The sequence below is a fragment of the Camarhynchus parvulus genome, chromosome 12 (genome assembly GCF_901933205.1).
Source record: "Camarhynchus parvulus chromosome 12, STF_HiC, whole genome shotgun sequence".
Classification (NCBI taxonomy): domain Eukaryota; kingdom Metazoa; phylum Chordata; class Aves; order Passeriformes; family Thraupidae; genus Camarhynchus; species Camarhynchus parvulus.
Genome location: NC_044582.1, coordinates 12834508 through 12857340, shown reverse-complemented (window position 1 = coordinate 12857340; position 22833 = coordinate 12834508). Strand labels below are relative to the sequence as shown.

The 22833-nt window shown below is 41.1% G+C and overlaps 1 protein-coding gene across 1 annotated transcript in view; it reads right to left on the bottom strand.

The window, feature by feature from the left end:
• The window catches only part of PTPRG (protein tyrosine phosphatase receptor type G), a 392464-nt gene that overhangs the window by 93365 nt on the left and 276266 nt on the right, over positions 1–22833 (bottom strand). Inside the window, exons 6-8 of the mRNA XM_030957087.1 lie at positions 17021–17087; positions 5660–5817; positions 1311–1503 (exon numbers count right to left, since the gene is read on the bottom strand). Of these exons, the coding sequence (XP_030812947.1) occupies positions 1311–1503; positions 5660–5817; positions 17021–17087 (418 nt within the window). The remainder of the gene's footprint in view (positions 1–1310; positions 1504–5659; positions 5818–17020; positions 17088–22833) is intronic.

Genomic DNA, 22833 nt, shown 5'->3' with positions numbered 1-22833 from the left:
GTAACTCATTAACTTTCATCACTGTTCTGGGTAAATAATACGTACAGAGGATATAACTGAAGAAATTACTGACACATGTTGCTGTTACAACACTGATTGAAAACTACAGGCCAGAGCATCCGAGCGCAGCAGAGTTTCTTCATTCCCAAGATCTCCTTCTCACTTCTGATGTAAATTCTCTGTCCCAAGGCTGCCTGGTACATGAGGTTTGTGTACGTGTATATTATATATATATATATATATATAAATAAGCACGCTCAGAGAATAATGAGCCCTGAGAAATACACTCTCCCAGCACTCTCTTGGGAAGGTGAGGTTGCTGAACGCAGCTGTTTTCATGATTCACATCCTCTAAAATCTGCACTTTCTGTGCCTGGCCAGGTGAAAATGCCAGGTAAAAAAGGGAAGCTTGTAAATCTGTTTAGCTGTTTCCTTCTGGCAAACTGCCCCTCTCTTCTTTACCTCTACTGGTTAAGCACCAAGCACTTCGCAAGACTGAAGACTGGAAAGTACATGTGATTTTCCCTACCTATAAATAACACCAGTCAGTAAAATAGAGGCAAATAAAAGTAGTAAATGATATTTATTTCTAGTCTTATTTTATCCAGAACACATTTCTCTCAGAATTTCTGATGTGCTCCTCTAGCCAGGGCTGCCTGTGCCAGTGCGACAGGAACCTCCCTCCAGCTCATTATCTGGTGTCTGACAGAAGCAAGCACCAGCTGCTCTGCAAAAAGGCACATGAAACACTTCAGCATGACATTAGAAAATCACCTGCCTAAAAGGAAGAGATTATTTTCCTCCTGTCACCATTACAAACAGACTGATACAAACGTTGAATTAAAAGGTTGGCAGTTTTTCAGAAGTCTTGTTACTGGAGAAATGAATCCCATAACCACATCTGGACACTCTATTTTCATTCAAACACCCAGTGCCTCAGTGCTAATGTGGCTGAAATTTTACCTCTGACCTTGGCCCTTTGGTTTTCCCTTTTTGTCTGGTATCTCCACGGCCCTACAGCCAGCTGGCAGAACCAGGGACATTGCCAGTTTGAGATTCATATTTTGTGGCTCTGAGACCCACATATTCTAAGGCTGTATTGTCATGGCACCTTGTGACAGCGAGTTCTACAGGTATCTGCAGCATAAGCAGAATTAGTTAATTTATTGACACTTACCAACAAGGAATGCCTGCACAACCTGCATTATTTCTTTGATAGCTCACAGCTGTTCTTAATACCATTTGATAACAAAGTAGACAGAAAAAAATTCTCCTATTAGTCAGGTGTAAAATTCTAAAGCATAATCTACCTTTGGAAGCTTCTGTGCCGAGTGGATTTTCCAAGATGTCTGTCATATCTTGGTTCCAAGCATCCTTCACAGCAGACTTGGATACCTTCCTGTTGTTCAGCCTTTGCTCTGGTCGGAAGTTATTCCTCAGGTACTCCACAGACTTGACATGGTCCTGCTGCTCAGTGGTGAAGATGGAGTAAAATGCCTCCAGCTGATGGCAGCCATCATGGCAGGGGAGAGAAGAGATGCTAATTAGAAAAACAATGTGGTGAAATCCGGGTGGCTGATAAGACAGCAAAATGGAAGGAAGTAAAACGTTGATGCCAAGACTGATAAAAGCACATGGGAAGTCAGACTGCCCACTGAAATTATTGCCAACCACCTTATCTCAGCACAGACCTTATCCTGCCCAACATGGGAGAAGGCCTTCTAGAACCTGTGCACATCTGTCATTGGCAAAGAAACATTTGCCCTTAAGATCCCTTTGTGAGTGACACAGCCTTGCCAAACCCTCCTCACCGCTGGCACTGCTTTGTTTCACAGCATTGCATCAGAAAGTGCTTCCAGGTCATTCCACACCGAGAGCTTTCTCCTGGATAAGGCAATACTTCCTTATCTCTGAATACCTTACCAAGTTTAGCTGCCAGGCTAAGCTTCACAGACAGCTCGTGCAGCATTTTTAGGCACAGCTAGCATATACTCCTCTGGGAATAAGTTCTTCTGTTGGATTCAGATCTGAGCTATTTATAAGAAAACGTATTAACCTGTAAGAAAGGACTGTAATTGGAAAACTTTTCTGTTGCTTCGTATCTTAGTGTTTCTTAGAAAAAAAATTCTAGCAAACTAAGGAGAAAATATTTTCAGCTAATGTTTTTCTCCCAGCTCTCAAGGTAGGAACAGCATTTACTGTTACCTTGTTATCATTCAGGACAAAAACTAGAATTAGTTATGTCACTGCTGGAAAGACTGAGCAGGACAGAGCAGAGAAGGAAGCAGTCCTGATATTGTTTCCATCACATCAGTTACACATATAGTTAGTATGGATTTTGGGAGCACAGAATCCAGCCCAGGAATTCAAAAAGGGACTTGAGTAACATTCATGGCTTAATGATAGCTTAATCATTGAAACTTACACACTTTTCAATAAGTGTGTCTGCTCTAAAAGCTCTGGAGAAGCATGTGAGCCCCAAATCTTAAAACTGGAAAAATTATCATGGCAGCCTCAGTTGATAAAGCTGATAAAAATAATCAAAGAAGTGTGTAACAGAGCAGTTGAGCATCATCCACTGACCCATGAGGCACCCACTACCATTCTTTAATTTCCTCTCAAACCAGTAATCTGAGCCCCTTCAGCAGAGGGACAGCAGGGGATGAGCGGGGAGGGGTGACCACCAATGACCAGCTCCCATCACAGGCAGGGAGCTCAGGCGCCACTTCCAGAGCTCAGGTGCTGCTTCCAGGCTTGCAGGTATGGATGCTGGGATTTGAATTGTCCTTTTTTTTCCCCCTGGATCTTATATGAACGCCTTATTCCCAGGTTCTCAACACAATTCTGTTTCTGATTCATTCAAAGAAACATCTTGAAAAATTTCAAAAACCATTTCCTAATTATTAGCAGGACCCCCTCAAAAGCATAGGAGGATGGATTAAAAAAGGGGTGAAAGGACTGACTTACACTTTTGTCTTAAAAAGAACCCCCACAACAGATGATCCTACTACACCCTTCTGATAAAAGCACAGATCAAAACTCTTGTGCTTATTTACATACCTTTTGCACTTCATGCGCTGGAAGCAGTTTTGATGAAGCCACCTAACAGGGCTTAAGGTAACTTCATAAAAGCTCAAGAACTTGGGTAGTAACTCCTGTTCTGAAGTCAAGTCTCTAGGCTTAGACATCTGTGACATTAATTGAATTTTTAAACTTTCAGAGAGAACTTTTAAAATATTTTCTTCTGCCATGCTACCTTGGGGAGGTATAATTGCATTGTAACAACTGCCAATTCAAACATGATTTTTTAACCTTCCACTTTTTATGTGTTGAAGCCATTTCAACCTCACTTTCACTATAAAAATATTATCTATGATAAATGAGAAATTAATTTATCTATAGCTGCCAGGAAAAAAAATATTCTAAGATCTGCAGTCAAGGAGCTACATTCATGCTCTTCAAGGAGTACAAGAGCTCCTGTTCAGAAGAAGAAATTAAAAGCTCTTGTAAGACTATTGTAGATACAGGGAAACCTGATCTAAAACTCTGAGTCATGCAATTACAAACCATTAAAGCCTGATGTGTAGTTTTCTAAGGGTTGGATATACAAATGGCAATTAAAAATACTGAAACTGTTGTGAGCACAATGAGCTACTCTGAGGTATGCATTACGAGAGATAATGCCATGCTTTGGGTCATTGAATGCACTTAGCTTTACAATGCAGCCACAGGGTGACACAGCTTGTCCTGGTTTGTTGTCTAATTATCAGGGAAGATGATGATGATGGAGGACTGCAAATAAAATAGAGAAGCCTCCACAAATGGACCACTTCACTACTGTCCTTTTCCCAGCAAGGTATTTTGCACAAAAGCAGGAATTTAATTGGAACAGCAACAAAGCTTAAACAGTATCACTGTCATCCCCTGGGATTACAGGCTGCTTCACGGGGTTTGTGATAAAGAAGGTTAAACTATGGCAATGGATTATGTTACACTGTTTGTGTTAGAGGAACAAATAATAATCAAAGCAGTGGCAGGGTGGCAGGCTCTTGAAACACACACATCTAGAGCTACTGGGGAGGGGGGAGTGCTATTATTTATTCCACATGTGTGGTAGTATCAATGAAAGTCTGTCTGCACACAGAATTCCCAGCCCTTCAAGCACATGCACATGCACAGAGCAGCACAATGCCAAATTTTAAAGGCCTGACTTGGAACAGTTACTTCTGTACAGCACAGGAAAGGAGCTATGCCAGGATAAAGTACCTTTATACCGACAGCTGAAATTGATATTTACCACTTTATTTGCATTTGTTAAAAAAGAAAAAAGAAGTCATGACCCACCTGTGATGTGCACACAGGGTATAAAACTGAGCATGGGCCAGGCCTTGCAGCCACCAAATAATAAACAGTAAACTTATTGATGTAGTGAAAAGCTACAAGGGATTGCAAGTATCCTGCAGTCAAGGACAGAATTCAAAATGATCCCAACAATCAGAGAAATAGCCTGAAAAAAACAAAGGGTCTGATTCAAACAGGACCATGTGCAGAGTCCCAGGCTCCAGCCAGAACTGGGGGCTGCCTGGGGGCACAGTGTGCTCAGCACTGCCAGAGAGCTCCAGGGAAAGCCTCCAGCAAAAGGGTTCCTGCTGACCAGGAGCTGAACACAGGCAGCACCGTCACTCTTTTGTGAAACAGGCAAAATAACACCAGGATGAGGGGCTGAGGCATGAATCCTGATGTGTGCCTCAGCCTCTGGAGGGCCTCAGCTGAAGCACTGCAACTGATTTTGAACACAGACTGTCAAAAAAAAGATGAAAGAATCTATGGAAGAAGCATTGAGATCTAGAAAACAGGAAAAAAAGCCTGGAGGAAGGGTATGGCAAGTGTCTTCTGTACTTCTGAAACCTCTGAGCACAACATCTGTCAGGATCACCCACTGAACTGTTCATGTGCACTTGACAGAATTAGTAATGTAAAAACATTTTTTTCAGTGGATTATAACAGATGAATAAGAGGCAAGACTAAGTCCAGCAGGTTGGCTTTCTAAAGATCACAGTCTTACAATGTCAAAATACACTGAACTGTCAAACATTTGACTTCATCTAGACATTGCTTTATCAGGATAATTCTTCAAACTCCAGACATTGTGTCTATTTACATTAAAAGCTGCTATGTGCTAATTTTAAAGATTTGTGCACCAGCTCGCTGAGCACATAATGGCAGCTTTACTGTGTTATAAAAACAGTTAAGCATGGAGAATTAATGGAAAGATGTCTTTTCTAATGTAATTAGTTCAAATTACTAAATCTGAGCAGAACTGAAATCACTCACTTTACTTTGAAAAGAAAGTTTCAATTAAAAAGAATAAAAGGGAACTCTATGTAACTATTTACACCATAGCTTAATTTAATCTTAACAAAAACAATACGAAATAAATCACTGAAAGGAAACTGAGTTTCATGTTGTACTGTCTTCTCAAGACTGATGGCTCCTGTTCAGAAACAATATTACTTAAGAGAATAAAAAAAAATCACCGACACTTCCTTTTTTGTCAACAGAAACATTTGTGTTCTCCAAATTAAACTGGTGGGTTCTGAAAACACTGTCTTAAGGAGGGCAAATTAAGGGGTGGGCTTCACTGACAAAACAAACATACCTGGTGGTAAGAAATGGGCACAGGCTTCCTAAACACGATCCACTCCACGATCTCACTGCAGGGAGGAGTAGTCAGGGAACCTGTGTAGCGGTAGTAGCTCCCCAGAGACGTTGGCAGAAGTTCCCTCAGCACAAAGGGATCCAGAAAGGTCTCCTTCTCTGCAGGGAAGATTGACAAGCAGGATTACACTTTTTTTTAATGTGTCTTTAAAACAGACATCACATCGCTAGGCAGCCTAACAAGGTGTAATGGCAACAACATATTTTATCATATATGTAATGCAAAATGGAAACCCTCTGTAAGGGCTGACGTGTGGTTTATTAAAAGAGCAGCCAAAATGTTAGTCAGCCCCATCCCAAACACACACCCTCCTAATCTGAACGTGTGCAGGTGTGAAGTGCACTTGCTACCCCACTGGTTTATGTCAGTACAGAAATAATGCTGTAGTCAGTGGTTCCAGCACTCAGTATGTGGCTCTCCAGCCTGATGGCAGCAGGACAGAGCCCAGTGGGACACAGCCAGGCCCAGTGGTCCTGCTTGCTGCTGCCTGACCAGAGCACACCAGGCAGTGCATCTGTCCCATCTCTGCCAGCAGCAGAGTCAAAACCTCAGTGGATTGCTGAGATGGAGGAGGCAGAGCCATGCTGCTCAGCCAAACTTCTCTGGGAGCTGCCAGGCAGCTGGGCTGAGGAGCAGGGACACAGGACACTGCTGAAGCTCAACGTGGTGCTCAAAGCAACATCCAAGCAGTGCTTGCTCAGGCCTCTCTGCACCCACCCACGCTGGCACTGCCAGGGTGCTGCCAGACACAGCCAGCACTGCACCACACATAGGTCTCACAGGCAGAACTGCTGCCCCTTCTCCCAAAACCAAGAAAGAGATTCCCAGGGTCCAGCAGTCTGGGGACAAACCTTTTTTTCTCTGAGAATCTCCTTGGACGGCCTGAAATGCAGACCTAAGCACTGGAAGCATTCACCTACAAGTAACAGTGACAAGCTGGTAATATTTAACACCAGTGAAGAAAAAGAAACAAACAAAAGGATGGAACAGCTGCAGGCAAGGCAATTTCCCTGCCATCCCTGAGCATTTATCCTCTGCAATTCATGTTGACTCAGAGGCTGAAGCGCCCTCTCAGCCTCAGTGCAAAGGTGCTCACTGCCTCGGGCAGGCTGACATGAGGGGCTCTCCTGGACATCTCTATTCCTTACTTACAGTATCCTGCATGCCTCAAACAGGAGCCCACACTTGGGCTGAGGGAACTCTTTTTTCTGTCTCACCAGAGCTGCTGAGCAAACCCACCACCACCCCCTCCCGCCCCAACAGAAGGGAGAAGCAGGTGGGCTGGTGATTGACACACACGTCTTCCAAATAGGATGAAGTCTGCAGAATTCACTTCCACAGCATCCCACAGTCTTCTATAAGTCTTGATCAAATCAGGAGTTGCCTAAACCTCTTAGCAGCAGTCTGATAGTTGGAGGACTTAACTCCACTGCTGCTGCACGACACCAATGATACATACACTTCATGAATCTTCTATTTTCTGCACAATATCAACAGGTCTGTGATGTTTTCATAGCTTTTAGCATTCCAAAATATGAGTAATTCTATTAAAGTCAAGGCACTACTGCAAACTCTTGGTGAACAATTTCTTTCCTTCTAATCAAAGTAGATTTTGACCACATCTACATCTCCAAAAAGGAAATAAACAAATAACAATCCACATTTTTTCCTCATCATAGCATACCTCTGTGAGAAAAAGTGTGCTTAAATAATAAATACTAAAATATATGTGATTGGCCAAAGTTCAAAGAGATTCTAATCAAGAAGTCATAATTACAGCAAAAGGTCGCATGTAATTTGATTGGCTCATTTTTATGCAGAAAATCTTGGTTAGAAAAACTAGAAACTCAGTCACAGGACTTGATTTCCAAATGTACTACACAAACCCTGACACTGGATTTCTATTTCAGAGCTGTCTCTCTGTATCAGCACTCAGCATACAGTGGGCCAAGATGAATCCCAAAGAGTGTCTGAATACATCCCCTGCATTAACTGCCAGTGACTGCACATGAAAGAGTTGAGAGGCAGAGGCACATTTTGAAAAGTGTTTTCCTCTTGAATTTAAAAAAAATTTTTGCAGTTAAAATTAACAATTTAACTATTTCTAACTTTTGTAATCTTTTAATTACAATGATGGAATCACTTAAGATGCTGGATAAAGGCTTTGCAAAACCACAGATATGGTATCCCTTTATCAAAGGATGGCAGGAGAAGGAAGCACATTTTACACTTTCAAGGATTTTTGTGCCATATGCTGACAATATTATATTTTAATAATTAATTGTTCATCAAAGGAAAAGATGAAGAACAGGGATGCTAAATTCAAAGTTATTCAAATTGCAAAAATGAATAATGCATAACTTTTATATTAAATACACACTGTATTAAGTAGTCTACATTTCATCCAACTCTGTCTTTCATTTTTAAACATTTTGAACTACAATATGAATAATCAAGTAAAGGAAGCTTATTTAGACAGAGAAATACCTTATTTGAATGCAAACTGGAAGTATCCGACTATGATTAATTTTTGGTTATCAATTAGGGAGGGTTTTTTCCTAAGCACTTGGGAAGTCATACTCAGCTGTGAAAAAGAATATTTCTCAAGGAAAAAGTAGCTTTGCTAATACACAGTTTAAGTAGGGCAGGGCGTACTCGATCTAATTTTTCATGGCTACAAGCAACGCTCTAAGTTTTTATTAATGAATGCCAAAGATTAAAATGAAAAAATACATATAATTGGATTAAAATGACTACTAAAATAGATGATAATCAATTGATTATGCTTTAAAAATGTAACACTTTTGAAAACATATCATTCTTTTGTATCGCTTGCCATCTAGATGCATGGTGCAGAGTTTTAGAAATCAAGAGTCACAAAGATCTTCACATGAAGCTTAAAGAAAAAGGGACTTTGAAACTCCAGTGCCTGCCTGCCATATCCTTCAAGAGCATATTGAAACAGTAAATGCCATGAAATTAAAGTTCCTAAGACCTTGAGACAGTTTTGAAAATGGCATTTTGAAGTCATATAATTTCAAAGATTTCAACATTAAGTCAGTTATTGTTGTTGGTAAAACTGTAAGGAGAATAATTTCCAGGCTAAGCAAGAGCATTCACTGATTATCATAGAAATATTTTTAATATATACATATACATATATATATACACACACATGCCCATGTGTGTATGTATATATAGTTCCTACTAAATGAAAAAGAACAAGGTTCGAAATAATAACAAGCTTTTCTTCACTGTCTTTTATAATCAGCTCCTGCTTCCCATTTACAGTGCCTGGGATGGGCATGAACTGTGTCCAGGAGGCTGGGAAGAGAGTGAGTGGAGTGAGGAGTTTCAGGAGGAAGAAAGTGGAAAAGGCTGGAAACTACATGACTGATGAGACAGCATTTGCTGACAGTACTAGGAAATAACTGGCAGACAAAAGCAGTAAAAGACAGCAAAGCAAATGTGTTCACCTGCAAACACCTGTGAATCACTGAGATCAATGCTGCCAAACTGACCCATGAGCCACCTACTCACTCTCACATGTAAACCAGAGCCCTGCAATGCTCTCTTCTGCTGCTCCTTGTCCTCCTCCCATCTGAGCACCCAAACAGAAATATAAACAATCAGGAAAGCAGAGCCCCAGAGATCCCGACCCTGAAGACAGGCCCTCAAAATACTGAGCATTCCCTTTGGAAAGAACAATAACTTGCTGCTGCCACCAGTGCTCCCAAGTGATGCAGCAAAGAGCAGTATCCAAAACATCTCCCCACTAATGCAGTTTTACCCACAGGTAACAAACAGCAATGCTTTGTTTACAGCACCAATGCTTGGAAAAACTTGTTCACTCTAACACCTCAAAGGTAAAAATAGCAAGCACCACAGATTCATTGTTGACCACTAAGACAATGAATGTGGCATTTAAAATACTAAGTGTTCCACAGTATGAAAGGACAATATTGTATTTCAACTCTTACATTCACAAAAAACAATTAACTGAGCCAGCTGGTAACATATTTGACCTTCTACTACACCATTCACATCTGCCTCTTGGTCTGTGTCTCTCAACAGCAACGTGAAAAGTCACACCCAGCATATTCTTTGTTTGGGCTGAGAAATCTCCCCAGCATTTTGCATGGGACAAAGAGGCATTTTCTGCACAACCTGACCCAAAGGCAGAGCAACTGCAGACATGCTTTAAAAGCCTGACCTATTTACATTCTTTGTCAAGTCATCACCACTAGGTGTGAACTAATACTAAATTGTGCACAATAGTTTACAGAGCAGAGGAAAAAATCAGATCTTAAACCAGATACCAGCAGTGGATCTCCACCAACTACTGCAGTTTTCAGAAGCTGATGCCAACAAATATTATTTTGAAAGAGCCATCGGTTGAACATTTTGCCTTCGAGGATTGACTTGCTAAAAATACAGTCTGTAAATCAGTGGAAAAAGATAGACCTGAATTTTAACCAAATCCCTAGAGTAAGAGGCTTCTTGAGATACGCAGGTAAACAGCACACAACTATCTGTGATCAAAACTCTTTTAAATCTAACAGGAACTTGGATTGGACATCACAAGAAAATAGCTATATGCCAAGTCCATTTATATCTCATGGAATGCTTTGGGACTTTCATCATGATTTTCTGTAAGAAAACAGGAACTTGGCTTGCATTGAAAACAAAATCTTAAAACAATATCTTATTTCCAAAATTAACGTATGTGCAGTGCCTGATAGGTACCCAGCTACACTTTGAATAACTGAAATCTGCAATACCAATATGAAGAGCTTTGAAAGTCTCCCAAATTTATTAAACAATGTTATTGCCAATTTCATTTTCACAATGAGCCAAAACATTCTAAAGCTTCTGCATCCAAACTTCTAAAAAGCAAACACACACAAATAATCAAAAGGACACCATGTTGCACACCCACTGAGCCAGAACTTCCCAGATAAAGCAGGCAGCAAAGCACAGCCAAGGACCAGACTCGTGGGGCTGATTTTAAAGATGAGATTACAAATGTTATATATTACTTTAACTGAAAGGATCATCAGATGAATGCTTGCTGTGTAAATCCTGCAGGAAGAGCAGTATCTGACAGTTCTCTGTATTCAGGGTAATTCTTGTCATTTATTGTGCAATTATTTTTCTCATTTTTATTTAATTTTTTTTTTTAAAGAGCCTCTGCTGAGCAATGTAAGGATCTGTAAGGACACAGCAAGCACAGCATGGCAGGGAGGAGGGGAGCGAGATAATAACACAGTCCTGCAGACTAATTTAATCTGAGACAACCACTGAGGGGAACAAAAAACCAGGAGGAAGGAATAAAAAAGGCAAGACTCTTATTCACAAAAAACCATTTTCATGCCATGTGATGGTCTCAGACTTAATTTTTCTCACTCCCTTTCTTAAAACAGCTTAGGAGGAAAAGGCTTAGCTGCAGAAAAGAGGTCTTAACTCTTTAAAGAAGGAAAATGTTATTCTGAACCTTTCATGCTTAAGCAGTGCTGATGCAAAGCAGCTGTTGGCATTCTAGACTGGGATGAGACTTTTCCAGGTTTCACAAAACCTGATCTGAGGCAGAGGTACATGAGGCTGGACAGGCAAGGAAACTAAGAAGTACAGAATAAGCACCAGCCATAAGAGGAAAAAGAAATGATGACAAAGTTTAGAGGGGAGGAGGGTCCCTGGCAAAGCTGGACCCTGGCACAGGCTGAAGTGAAGCAGAAGTGCCCAGAGGAACATGGATTGTTCACATCTGCTCCTGCAGAGCCAGAGCAAAACCACATGCTCTCAGACTTCTCTACTCCTCATTTCTCAGTGAATAGCCCCAAAAGCCACCAGCATAGCACCCAACTCCTACTCCCTGTAGATGATTTGTTCACATTTAACACCAGCTTTAATTCCTAACTTTTACAACTGCAATCTTTTATGTTAGTTTGAGTTAGTTTTTCTGTGCAATATTTAATTCTCTGTCAGCTTGCTGGTCTTTACTCAGCCATGACCAGCACTGTTTTCTGCAGAGTAGACAGGTGAAGGACCAGAGATTTCCAACACTTCCACCATTTATTCCTTTAAATGATACAGACCCCTGCAGCTATGCACAGAGCTGCCCTATATAAAGGTGTGAACTTATCACCTCTGCTCTCATCTTCATTTCCCACTTCCCTCCTCCTCCCCTTTGCTCCACAGCAATCGTGTCCTGGCCCTTTTCACAGGGCTACTCTGACTGTGAACACAAGAACAGATCAGAAAACAAAAGAATATATCCAGCTCATCCCTGAGGAAAAAGAAATGCTCCTCCACATTTCCCTCTGAGCTTAATGTACGGTGTTGCTCTCCCTTTGATGGTCCTTCCTTGTTCCAAATTGAGCTGCTGCTTTCTTCAAAGTTTTCCTTTCAAAGATGAGGTCCCATGGTATCACATCTCACCTTCACCCCTCTCCCTCACCCTCCTCTACAACCCCATGATATTTGGTGTAGGAGGCAAACAGCTTGTCAGGCGGTGTTATGGTTGAAGTTCAAAACAAAAGAAAAAACGTGTCATGGTGCTAATGGTGTTTTCTTGTTATTATGCATTCTGGTGTGATAGATCCACAGGGTAACTAACACTGTCTAGATTGCTTCTTTTTTAGTGCTGATTTATTTTAACAGGTTATTCACTGATTTTTCACCTAGGACAACTGGAGAGATGTGCAACATATTTATTCTCTATCCTTTTTAATTATTAAAGCAGTTGTTTCATTGTATTTTGGTTAAGTTCTCCCCATCAAGACCAGAAATTTTAGTAATCCCTTGCCTGACCACTTCTGGCCAATCTCAAGGGAGATCCAAGACTACTCTGCTCCATGCTGGGTTCCAGTTACAGCTTTTTAAGATTTTTTCCAACCTCCTTTTTAAATAAACCAAGGTTCCTCTCCTCCTCTCATCCCACCTCATGTTCACAAACAAGCAACAGATGCCATTGATTCACTTTGTACCTAAGCTTTTGATCTGGAAGCACTTTGATTTTCAGAGCTCACTTTTGACAAGGAAGGTAATAAGAGCCCCATTTTTGTGACATTGAGCCTTTTCTGCTGTGGTAATTTATTTGTGCTCTAATAATAATTTTCTGCTGATCAGTGTAGATTCTTGACGACAGCCACAGAGAACAGGACAGAGTGACAAAAACACGGTTTCCATCACCCTGAAATCTTTTCCAGGGCCTGGGGTAGTGTGGGCTGCTGTCCCACTTTGCTTGCACAGTAAAACAGGATTGTGGTCCTGTGCAGAGCAGCATGCCAGGCTGGGAAAACGTGAATGTCACACAGCCTCCAGCACTGGGTGCCACCCCAGGACTGACATCAGGGAAGAAGGCTCATTTTAATGCCTTCCAGGCACTGGTAAAAACAAGGAAAAGGCTCCTCTAAGAGGCTTACACACAAAACAGTACCAAAAAGGGCAAATCAAAGAAAGCAAAGGTGGGAAAAGCAATGTTTCTGTGCAATAGCTCCATCCTGCCAGGTGCTCCTCTGAGACCTCGCTGGAATGTGTGGCAGGCAAAAGCTTTCATAGCCATTTTAATGCAAATCGACTGTATACCACATAACCTGGTATTTCAGTCCCTATTCCCACAAGGGCACAATCATTCCCTCTGAGACCTCAGCAGCCTCCTCAGCCCTTGCACAAGAGCAGCTCCTTCCTGCCCTGCAATCCTCAGCATCACAAAGAAGGATGAGGAGCAGAGAGGGGCTCAGGGCAGGGCACCCAGCTGAGCACCTGGGCAGCAAAATGGGCAGAGGAGTCAGATGTGCAGCACCAAGAGTGCCCCATGCGTGCTGCACTCACAGACAGGCACCAGTGGCTTTTTAACCTGTGATCCAACTTCAACATGAACAACCTGCATCATTCATCCTGCCAGCACCAGCATTGCTGAAGACCCTTCCCACCAGCTTTCATGATGAGATGAGCATTTGCAGAGGAGCTAAAAGAGAGCCCCAGCATTTAGAGCTGAAAAAGCAAGCCAGCCCCAGAAAATCCCAAGCCCACCTGCTCGTACCCCATCCCTTCCCCAGGGAGGGCTGCCCACTCCCAGCTGTCAGTGCTGGCTGGGCTCCGTGGCTCCCCATGGGCCCTGGGGCAGGGAAGGCAGCAGTGAGAAGAGCAGGCACCTGGCTGGCAGGAGGTGTGACAAATCCTTGGCAGAGCACAAAACCAAGAGCAATTTCAAAATCAGCAACAAGCATTTGACAGCTCCTGTAAGAGCCTTCTTGGTGATCCTGCTCTTGGAGGGCAGATGCAGGAGCTGGGGAGAGGTGTGGGAACAACCTGTTCAGCAGCAAGAACATGGGGCAGACCCCAAAGCATTATCATAGATCCAGACATCATCTGGCAGTTTAGTATACCATGATTTCCCTTCCAGCTAAGAAACTTTATATGGTTGCTCGTGTAAAATTAAGTTTAATGTCAGCATTAAGATTCTACAAAATTATGCCTGGAGATGAGGAAACAAAATCAACTAAGTAGCAACTAAGCCTGTATTGATTTTTATGTGTATGTTTCTCTATCATTGTTACTAAGCTGGTGACACTGTGAAGGGCACAATTATTTATGTTCCATCAAATTAGTAAGTAATTCAAATCCCTGATGAAATATCAAGCAAAAATTGCTTTCACTTCTACAGAAAGTACTTATGACTTTGGAAATGTCTGCATACCCCTGGAAGGGCAATGTAAGAATACAAGAACTTCACAGAAAAAAAGAAAAAGGATACCAAAAAAAAAAAAACCCCAACCAAACAATCTCATCATTTATGAATATCATCTGTGTATCACCTGAGTGTTACCAGATCTGTCACCACTGTGGGGACAGGCCAGCGTGGGAGTCCCCATACAGGGTCAGGCCTCCTAGTAAATGACAAAATGAGGATGATGATGGTTTGTGTGGGTGTGGCATTCCCATGCTGAGAACTGAATGAGTGTGAGGAAGGAGTGAGTGAGTGTGCAGCACAGCCCAGGAAACGTGCTCTGCCAGATGGAGGGAAAAGGACAAGAAAACCTCAATGCTTGCAAATATTCTGAATTTTACATTATACGTATGTGCCTTCGTATCGTGACAACCACCTAAAACCAACATGGTAATGGAAATGTTATAAAATGCAAAGAAACTTAAGGTTTCAATTTTGCCTTCTTTTGTTGGATTCCTGCTTGATCCAACCGCTCTATTCAAAAGCCACAAGAGTTTTTCACTGTGTTTCAGTCAAAAAGTCCTTGTTGCCTTAGGGTCTCAGCTGAATGCAAGGCAAATGGAAAGCAGGAAGAAGCTTTTCAGATAAATTCATAAAACTGTGCTCATGTAAGATGTAAGTAAACCACATCAAGAAAAGAAATGTAAGAATCTGGAATAAAACCCTCACATCTTTACTATTATTCTATATAATAACATTAAAAGAGAGATAATATGAGAATTCTTCACTGAAGTGTTCTATCAATATTTAAGTTAAAGAGAATGATCTCTTTCAACAACTGCTTTGCAGGAGGAAATTCCTTTACTGTAACCACCGAAAGAACCTTAGAAAAGGCTTTTAATCAGAGCCTTTGAAACAGGAAGGAAAGCATGATTTTCCTCTTTTTCTCCCTTAATGTTTTGAAAAGGAAACAAGCTATTGAAATATATCAAGTGATTTCCTTTACTTGAAACACCAGCAGACTTCTGTGCATTGTGTGCAAAACAAAAATAAACCCCTTTTATCCACCCAGATTTTGCTGTGGGTAAAACAGCACAGAGATGGACTGATCATTGTGTGGTCAGGGAATCACAGCCTGGGGACGAGTCACATCCTACCCAAACAATTAATTTTGGGAATGGAAGAATCCTCTGAGGAGACATTGGTGTGATTATCCACGAGTGGCTGTTCTGTCTGGGAGGAGCAAGACAGGGAGCAGAAAAACCTGATGAGGTGGCCAAGACACTGTGTGCTTGCAAGGGGGTTGGAGTCTTGGAATAGAAAGCAGGTAAAGAACAAAACTAGAAAGAGATCCCAGTCCAGTTAAATGGCAGCTTGGCTGCAGTGTCAAATTACACAGACATTGAAAAAAAACCTTGCAGCCTAACGCATCCCAGCTTTGCTTTTGCTGGCCTGTTTTGTTATCCAGCAGGAGCGAAGTAATAACTTCTATTTTTGTGGAAAACCACACCAGTTTTTCAGCTCAGTGTGTTGTTTTTATTTCACGGCAGAACACTGCAATTTATAAGCAGAAAACCTAAGGAAAATTCTCTAAATGAAGGACTTTATGGCATGTTATCTTTTAACCCATTTTTCACTGTGTTTGGATTTATTTGCCTTCCCACTTGCAAAGTTAAAAGATTCTGAAAGGAGAACAATTAATCCAAGATCCTATTTGTTTTAATCTAACACTGTCAACTAGTTTTAGGTTTGCAGTCAAGAGAAAAAAATGTCTGTTAAGCTCTACAGCACTACCTAATGTCTAAAGACAATCCTCAGAAAAGGTACAAAGATGTTTTATCACAGCACTATAGATGGCACAGAGATTTATTATTGTACTGAGCACCATTCCAGCAGATGCCTTTTGAATTACAATGAGATTATTAAAACTTTACAAATCATTATTTTAAAACCTGACAAGAGTACTTTGGGAACTGGAGCATCTTGATGTCATTGCTGATGATGCATTACCTGTGGTAAGGCTTCAGGAAAATTCCCAAGTAAAAAACTGGTTATAAAAGTATAAAATATATTAATATTTATTTTAGTACCTGCTATAAGTTCAAGGATAATAGGTATATGCATCAGAACAGCTGAATGGTCGTATTTATGCCAGCATTAGAAAGATGTTCATCTGCTGCAAAGTTTAATTAATTTTCATAGATAGTTAATTTTCTGTTTCATTATCAGTTCCCTAAATTTGAAAGACAAATAATTTATTTACAAATAGAAACTTCAGAGAGGTGTATTTTTAGAGCAAACAGAAGATAAATAACAGAGTGAAGCATCCAGGCTGCCTTCGAAGTTCTAATATGAATGATAGATTGCAGCAGGTTGTGATTGATAACTTATGCATTCTGGAGCACTGACTGAAAAGAAACAAATTGTTTACTGTTCACCCCAAACCATTCTCAGGTAACAAATGACTCTGATCTTTACCTATCAAATAATGCCTGTGATGCCCTTAAACATCAGTGAATGAGGAATGTGTGGGCTCACTGTGTCCTTCCAGGGGTGACCTGAACCCTTAAGGACAATATTTCTGCCCCTCTCCCCTTCCCAACAAGCAGAAAGTTTAAGCAGCTACTTACCATGATGTACAACGCCCTTCAACCCATGGATAATGGGATCCAGTGCTGAATTGTCCCTCTGACTGACCTACATGCAAAGGATACAGGATTGGTTACATCTACTCTGGCATTAGGCAGAACAGTTTCAGTTTAATCTTCTAACGAGAGAAAAAAAAAAAAAAGATGTTACCTAACAAGCTGCTCAGTTCTCACATTTACAATGGATCTTCACCAAATGCCTAAGGTACATGGTGTCACAAAATAAAGTGAGGAAGGTTAAATAAAAACAAAAAGTGTCCTCTGCATTCTTTAAAGCATTAACCAATTATCAGCCTTGCAAAGCCTAAAAACACAAAGCTGATTTTTCTCCATCTGCTCCTGCTCTCATAGAGAAGAACTGCTGCGATAAACAGAAGTCATCTCAGAGCAGTTCATTCCTTACCAACAAGGCCATAAATCTGGTGCTGCCACTGCAGTCAGGGAAGCTGGATCCCTTTCAGCCCTAATGGAGTTTGGCCTTGGCATCCCATTACTATTCATATTTTTAAATTTATTTAATTTAGTGTCACTTGGACAAAGGAAAGGCAAAAGAGCTCTGTGAGAGGATCTAGAAAAAAATAATCAGTTTTGGACAATGTAATTGTCTGCACTGCTAGACCAAAACCTGGAACATTCCCTCTATCACTCAGAAATTGCCCACGTCCTCTACAACAGTGAGATCCACCACCAGAGAGAGGAGGGAAAAGCAGCAGGAAGGATTAACCCTGTTGAGCTCCACAACTTCCAGATTAAACCCATCATTTCAGTCACTTACTTGCACACAGACAAGGAATTCACAACCAGTAATGCAATTTTTTTTAACCTTTTGCCTCTTCAGAGGTATTGTAGGAATAACTCACAATTTCTGTGGACATCTTCCACTATTTAAGACACTTGCCAATTTACTTTTGGGAGATAAATACTGCCATGTATCTTACTCATGGGGCACATTCTTCCTTCTTTTCCCCACCAGCTTCAGAACCTGAGCAGTGTTGATAATTTCTGGATGGGCAGCTCCTAATGGGCAACACATCCCATACAAAAGAGCTGCCCTGTATTTTACTGCCTGCTGATTACCTCAATGCCATGAGGAAAAACAGAGTTTAATCACATTATGGCCGTGTATTAATGTATTTGGAAAGGAGTGGAAACAAAAGAAGAAAACCCTGAAAAAGGACTCTGTGCCCAGCAGGGAACACACTGATCTATGAAGGGCAGAACCAGCCTGGAGCTGCTCTTAGGAGGAGGACATCATTGACCACAGCACATCCAAAAATGTGCTGTAAAAATATCACAAATTTAATAGCCTGACAAGAAAATTGGAATCCACTGCCCAAGCTTCATAAGCACAAGTGCCTCTCACCCTGTCCTTCCTCTCCATAACTAATTAGGATTCTTAGAAACCTAATTATCTTCTCAGCCAACTGCATTGAGATAAACCAAAACAAACCACTTTTCTTTTTCTGTTCATTTGCCCTATGAACTACTCTGCTGTGTTCAGGACACATTCTCATGCACTTCTCTAGAGACAAAATGGTTTGGTGTTGTAAATGGAAATTGAAAATCCTCTCTCATCACAGTACTCCAGAACTTGCAATGATCATCTAGGGCAAGAAATGCAATAAAATTATCAAAGCAGCAAAAGCAGCTTTGAAATATATACAGCTCAGATGTTACTGGACATAACACCATTACCCTGAAGGCTGCAAGCTCTTTGAAGCATGAACTTTTATATCCCCAAAGGGGTGCTCTGTACACTTTGGATCCAGTATAAATAATAATCACAGGACAGTGGACCAAATTACCCACTTTGTAGGTTCTTTCTGACATCTGACAAATCAAAAAGAAACACTAAAAATACAGGGCCTGTTGTGTGACACATTCTTGCATCTTTTCCATTTATCCAGGTTTCTCTAAACACAGGCACCATTGAAAAAAAAATCATTAAAATGCTACTAGCATTTAAGGACAGGAACATAAGAAAATATTACTCTGGACTTAAACAATGTTTTATTTATTGCTGCCTAACTATAAGTGGTAAAGAGTTTTATTCTGTTTACTTTGGTTTTATTTCTGGTGACAGCTGCAATCAGTTTGAAAAAAGCAAATAGACAGAAAGGATCATAAAGGTTAGAACTCTTCCTTTTGGGATTTTGTGTCAAAGTAGATCAATCCTTAACCTCAGCCCTGGCAGTGCCCCTTTAATCTGAGGTGGGGTGGCTGTATAGATCCAGCCATGCAGCCCCTTTGATAGCACATTCTGCAATGTGCTGTGCTCCTCAACAGCACAAACCCAACAGGCACAGGATTTCTATGGAGGCTGGAAGGCAAATGCTCCATGCATCTGTAATCTTGTTTTCTCCACGGGTATGGGGAACAGGATCTCATGTTTCTTTAAAAATCATATTCAAACAAGTGCCACTTGCAGAGATGTCAGTTCAGACCTGCATGGGATATAGCTTTATTTTCCTTCCAGATGCTTTCCTTCCTCTTACTTTACATTCACACAGTTCTCTCACACCTCAGTACAACTGTTTCAGGATCTTGGCAAGACCATTAGAAAAGTGACCAAAAGGTTTCTCATTTTGTACATGGCTTCAGACTTCAGAACAAAAGTTTTCTTACATCTTTTCCTTCTTCAAATTCTTAAACAACCCAAAAAACCCACCTTGATTTTCATCTATTTTTTTTCACTTCTTTGTATCCTTTTTCTGCCTGTGTTCACAGAGGAAATCAGGTTTCTAAAATCCAAAATGTCAAGTTCTATTGCTGCACATCTCTGGTTTAACTGGCCTGCAGCTACCACACTGGTTGAGATCAGAGATTCACCCCTACAAGAATCCTGTCTCTGATAACAGCTGATACTTAAAAGAAAGGAAGGGAAGAAAAAAAATATTTTAAAAAAAGTGAAAGGAAAAAAATCTCCAGAATAAGAAGTGTCCTTCTGACCTGCTTTATGATTCCATGCCATGAAGCTTGAGCTTATATCCTCCTACAAACTGTTTTTTACTTCCTTTGTTATATAATATGTGTTCTTCCAGACCTGTATTTTTTTATCTTATGAACATATCCTGAAGGACAACAGCAATGAATTATTCAGATTGGAATTATTACATTCCACATTTCTGCTGGTACCTTAGAGAAAGATCACACATCTGTAACTGGATCTGGGCACCTTGGCTTCACCCAACACATGCCTGTCTAAGCTGGCAAACCTTTTCTTGTGAGTGAAGAGCTGTGAGTTTTCCCCCTACTCCTTCAAGAACTTACCAGAAGAAACACCAAGAATGACAAGGAATTCCAGGCACAAACACAAGCCTACAGAGTGAGTATTAACAGACAGATGGAAAAGCATCCTGAAATTGCCCTAAAATACCCACAGCACCACTACTACAAATGTTGCTTCCTGTACAAGATGTTTTTGCTCAAAACTGACTAACACTCTATAGGTCTGCAGTAAACAGATGAAATAATTCTTGTGTGCATCATTTATAATTGAAAAATTCCTGTAATCCTCTTCAGCAGAAATAAATAGGTAACTGTCATGCTAAGCACAATGGAAAAACAAACACAGAGATATCATTAAGCAGTTTCCTGTGCTAACAGAGCTCTCGCCATAGGGTAAATATGGGATGAACATGACATGAAGAAGCAAAATCTCTTGTTTATTGTACCCTTTGGGTGACTTCAGTACCTGGTGCACATGCCATTCTGAATAGAAAGAGTGGCTTGATGTTAATGCAATGAACAAGACAAATATTTGCAATATGGGAAAAGGCAAGGCACAAGTGACCCCATTCTGCAGTCATAAATCAGATATGTTCTTCACATGAAGGCATGGTGGAAATCCTACTCTAGACAGGCTACATTTACTTACAGATCCTGCATCTGATGGAGGGACTGGGAAATTATTCCTTCTTCAGTGAACAAGGCTGATCAGCCATGAGCTCTATTGACAGCGCTGTTAACACCTCTCAGCAGCACAATGTGTTGTCCCTGTGTTCAAAGTGCTGCTGCTACAGCTGTACCCTTGAAGGCAGGCCAGGGAGCTCAGCCCCTTCTCAGGACAACATTAATACTCCAAAGAGGAGAGTTTCAGTGACTGAGCAGAGCAGGAATGTGAGCAGAGGACAGACCAGAGCACCTCAGCCATGCTAGTTGAGTCACCAAGCCACAGCAAGTGAAAATAAACTTTACTGGGCAAAGTTCTACCCCCTGTGCTGCAGCTTTCCCTCATGAGTTAAAAAACACCAACCTGTTCTCATTTTCTATCACTCATTGCAGAGCAGCCAAAGCTCTCTGTTCATCTGATTGTTTTATAGGACAAACTCAGAACCTCCTGAAGACCCTGATTTATCAAAACTCAGCAGACTCGTAAAGTGTTAAAATTTATACCACATGCTGTATAATTAAAGCCATATGCTAAAGTCATGTAAGTAATCCATGACCTGTCTTTCTGCTGGAAACAGTTCTATAAAGCTGCAAAAAAGATCTCAGGCAAACATACTGATCTTACCGTGCTTATTTTAGAAACACCAACAAATAAAAACAAGAAAACACCCAAATACACACTGAGGCAGCTAGAGGGGCCAAACAGCAACATCAGACCTTAACTCGAAGACCCCTGTCCAAAGGACCAGACACCCTCATTGCCCAAAGCTCCAGGCAGCCTCTCTGAAACCCAGATTATCCTCCCACCAACCAAGGAGGTCTGGAGGGAGCATCACAAGGCTCTCTAATGATCACTGGTACCAGCTACCTTGTGAGAAGTAGGTGAATATTAATCAACAGATCAGGAGTAAGGAATACACTTTCCTTTTAAAAATATGTTGGAAGAAAAGGGTGTGGGGAAAAAAGAACTGAAGAAAACTCACCTGTTTGGGTTGATACAAAATACAAATTTCTCTTTCATTTCCACCTTAAAAAATATCTGGCATTTAGACATTAAACTGTCATAAATTTGCAGCAACTGCTTTCAAGCTCATTAAATGGGCTCACAGACAGTATTGCAAAGCATCTCAAAGTGAAGGAGAATGCCACAGTCGGCTATATTGAAAGGTGAAATGACATGCATTTTGTGCAAGGCAGAGGAAAATGAATGGCAACAATTTTGTGATACAGTACCTGAGCCTTTCCCCTCTGAATAGTGGTATAATTTACTTTTCTCTCCCACTGCAACATTTGGCCCTTGACTTGGAAACTAAATCTTCCATCTATCAAGCCTTACCCATCTGCTAAGTAAAATGGCCAAGAAAATCTGCATGCCTTGAATTCGATATAGCCAGCTGCTCCCAGAGTGCTGAGCATTAACATCCAGAGACCATCCTCTCATGCTGCAAAGGACGCTGGCTGCCAAGGATGAATGACTACATACTTAACCGTGGCAGCTGAAGCCAGTGACAATGGCTGACACAGAGAGATGCCAATGTGTCAAACTCTACTTTCAATTACAACACTGAAAGTCAGGGGTAATATTCCCCCAACTGTGTGCCTTCAGCTCCCATACAGCCTGCAGTTAAGATATACAACTCACCAGCCAGAAACCTAAGCTCCAAGCACTCTGTACAAACAGCTAAGAAGAAAAAGAAAACTATTATGAATTAACTAGGTTGCAGAGATTAAACTGTCCTGTAGGGTTTCAGGACAATCAACATGGCTAAACAATTTATTCTTCTATCAGCTCAGTGATGTTGGACAGATGCCAGTCTCCAGTCTCTGTGGGAAAGGACCTGATTTTCAGTTAGTTAGAACAGAAATTAGAAGAATCCTATTTAATGTGAACACTGTGCCACACA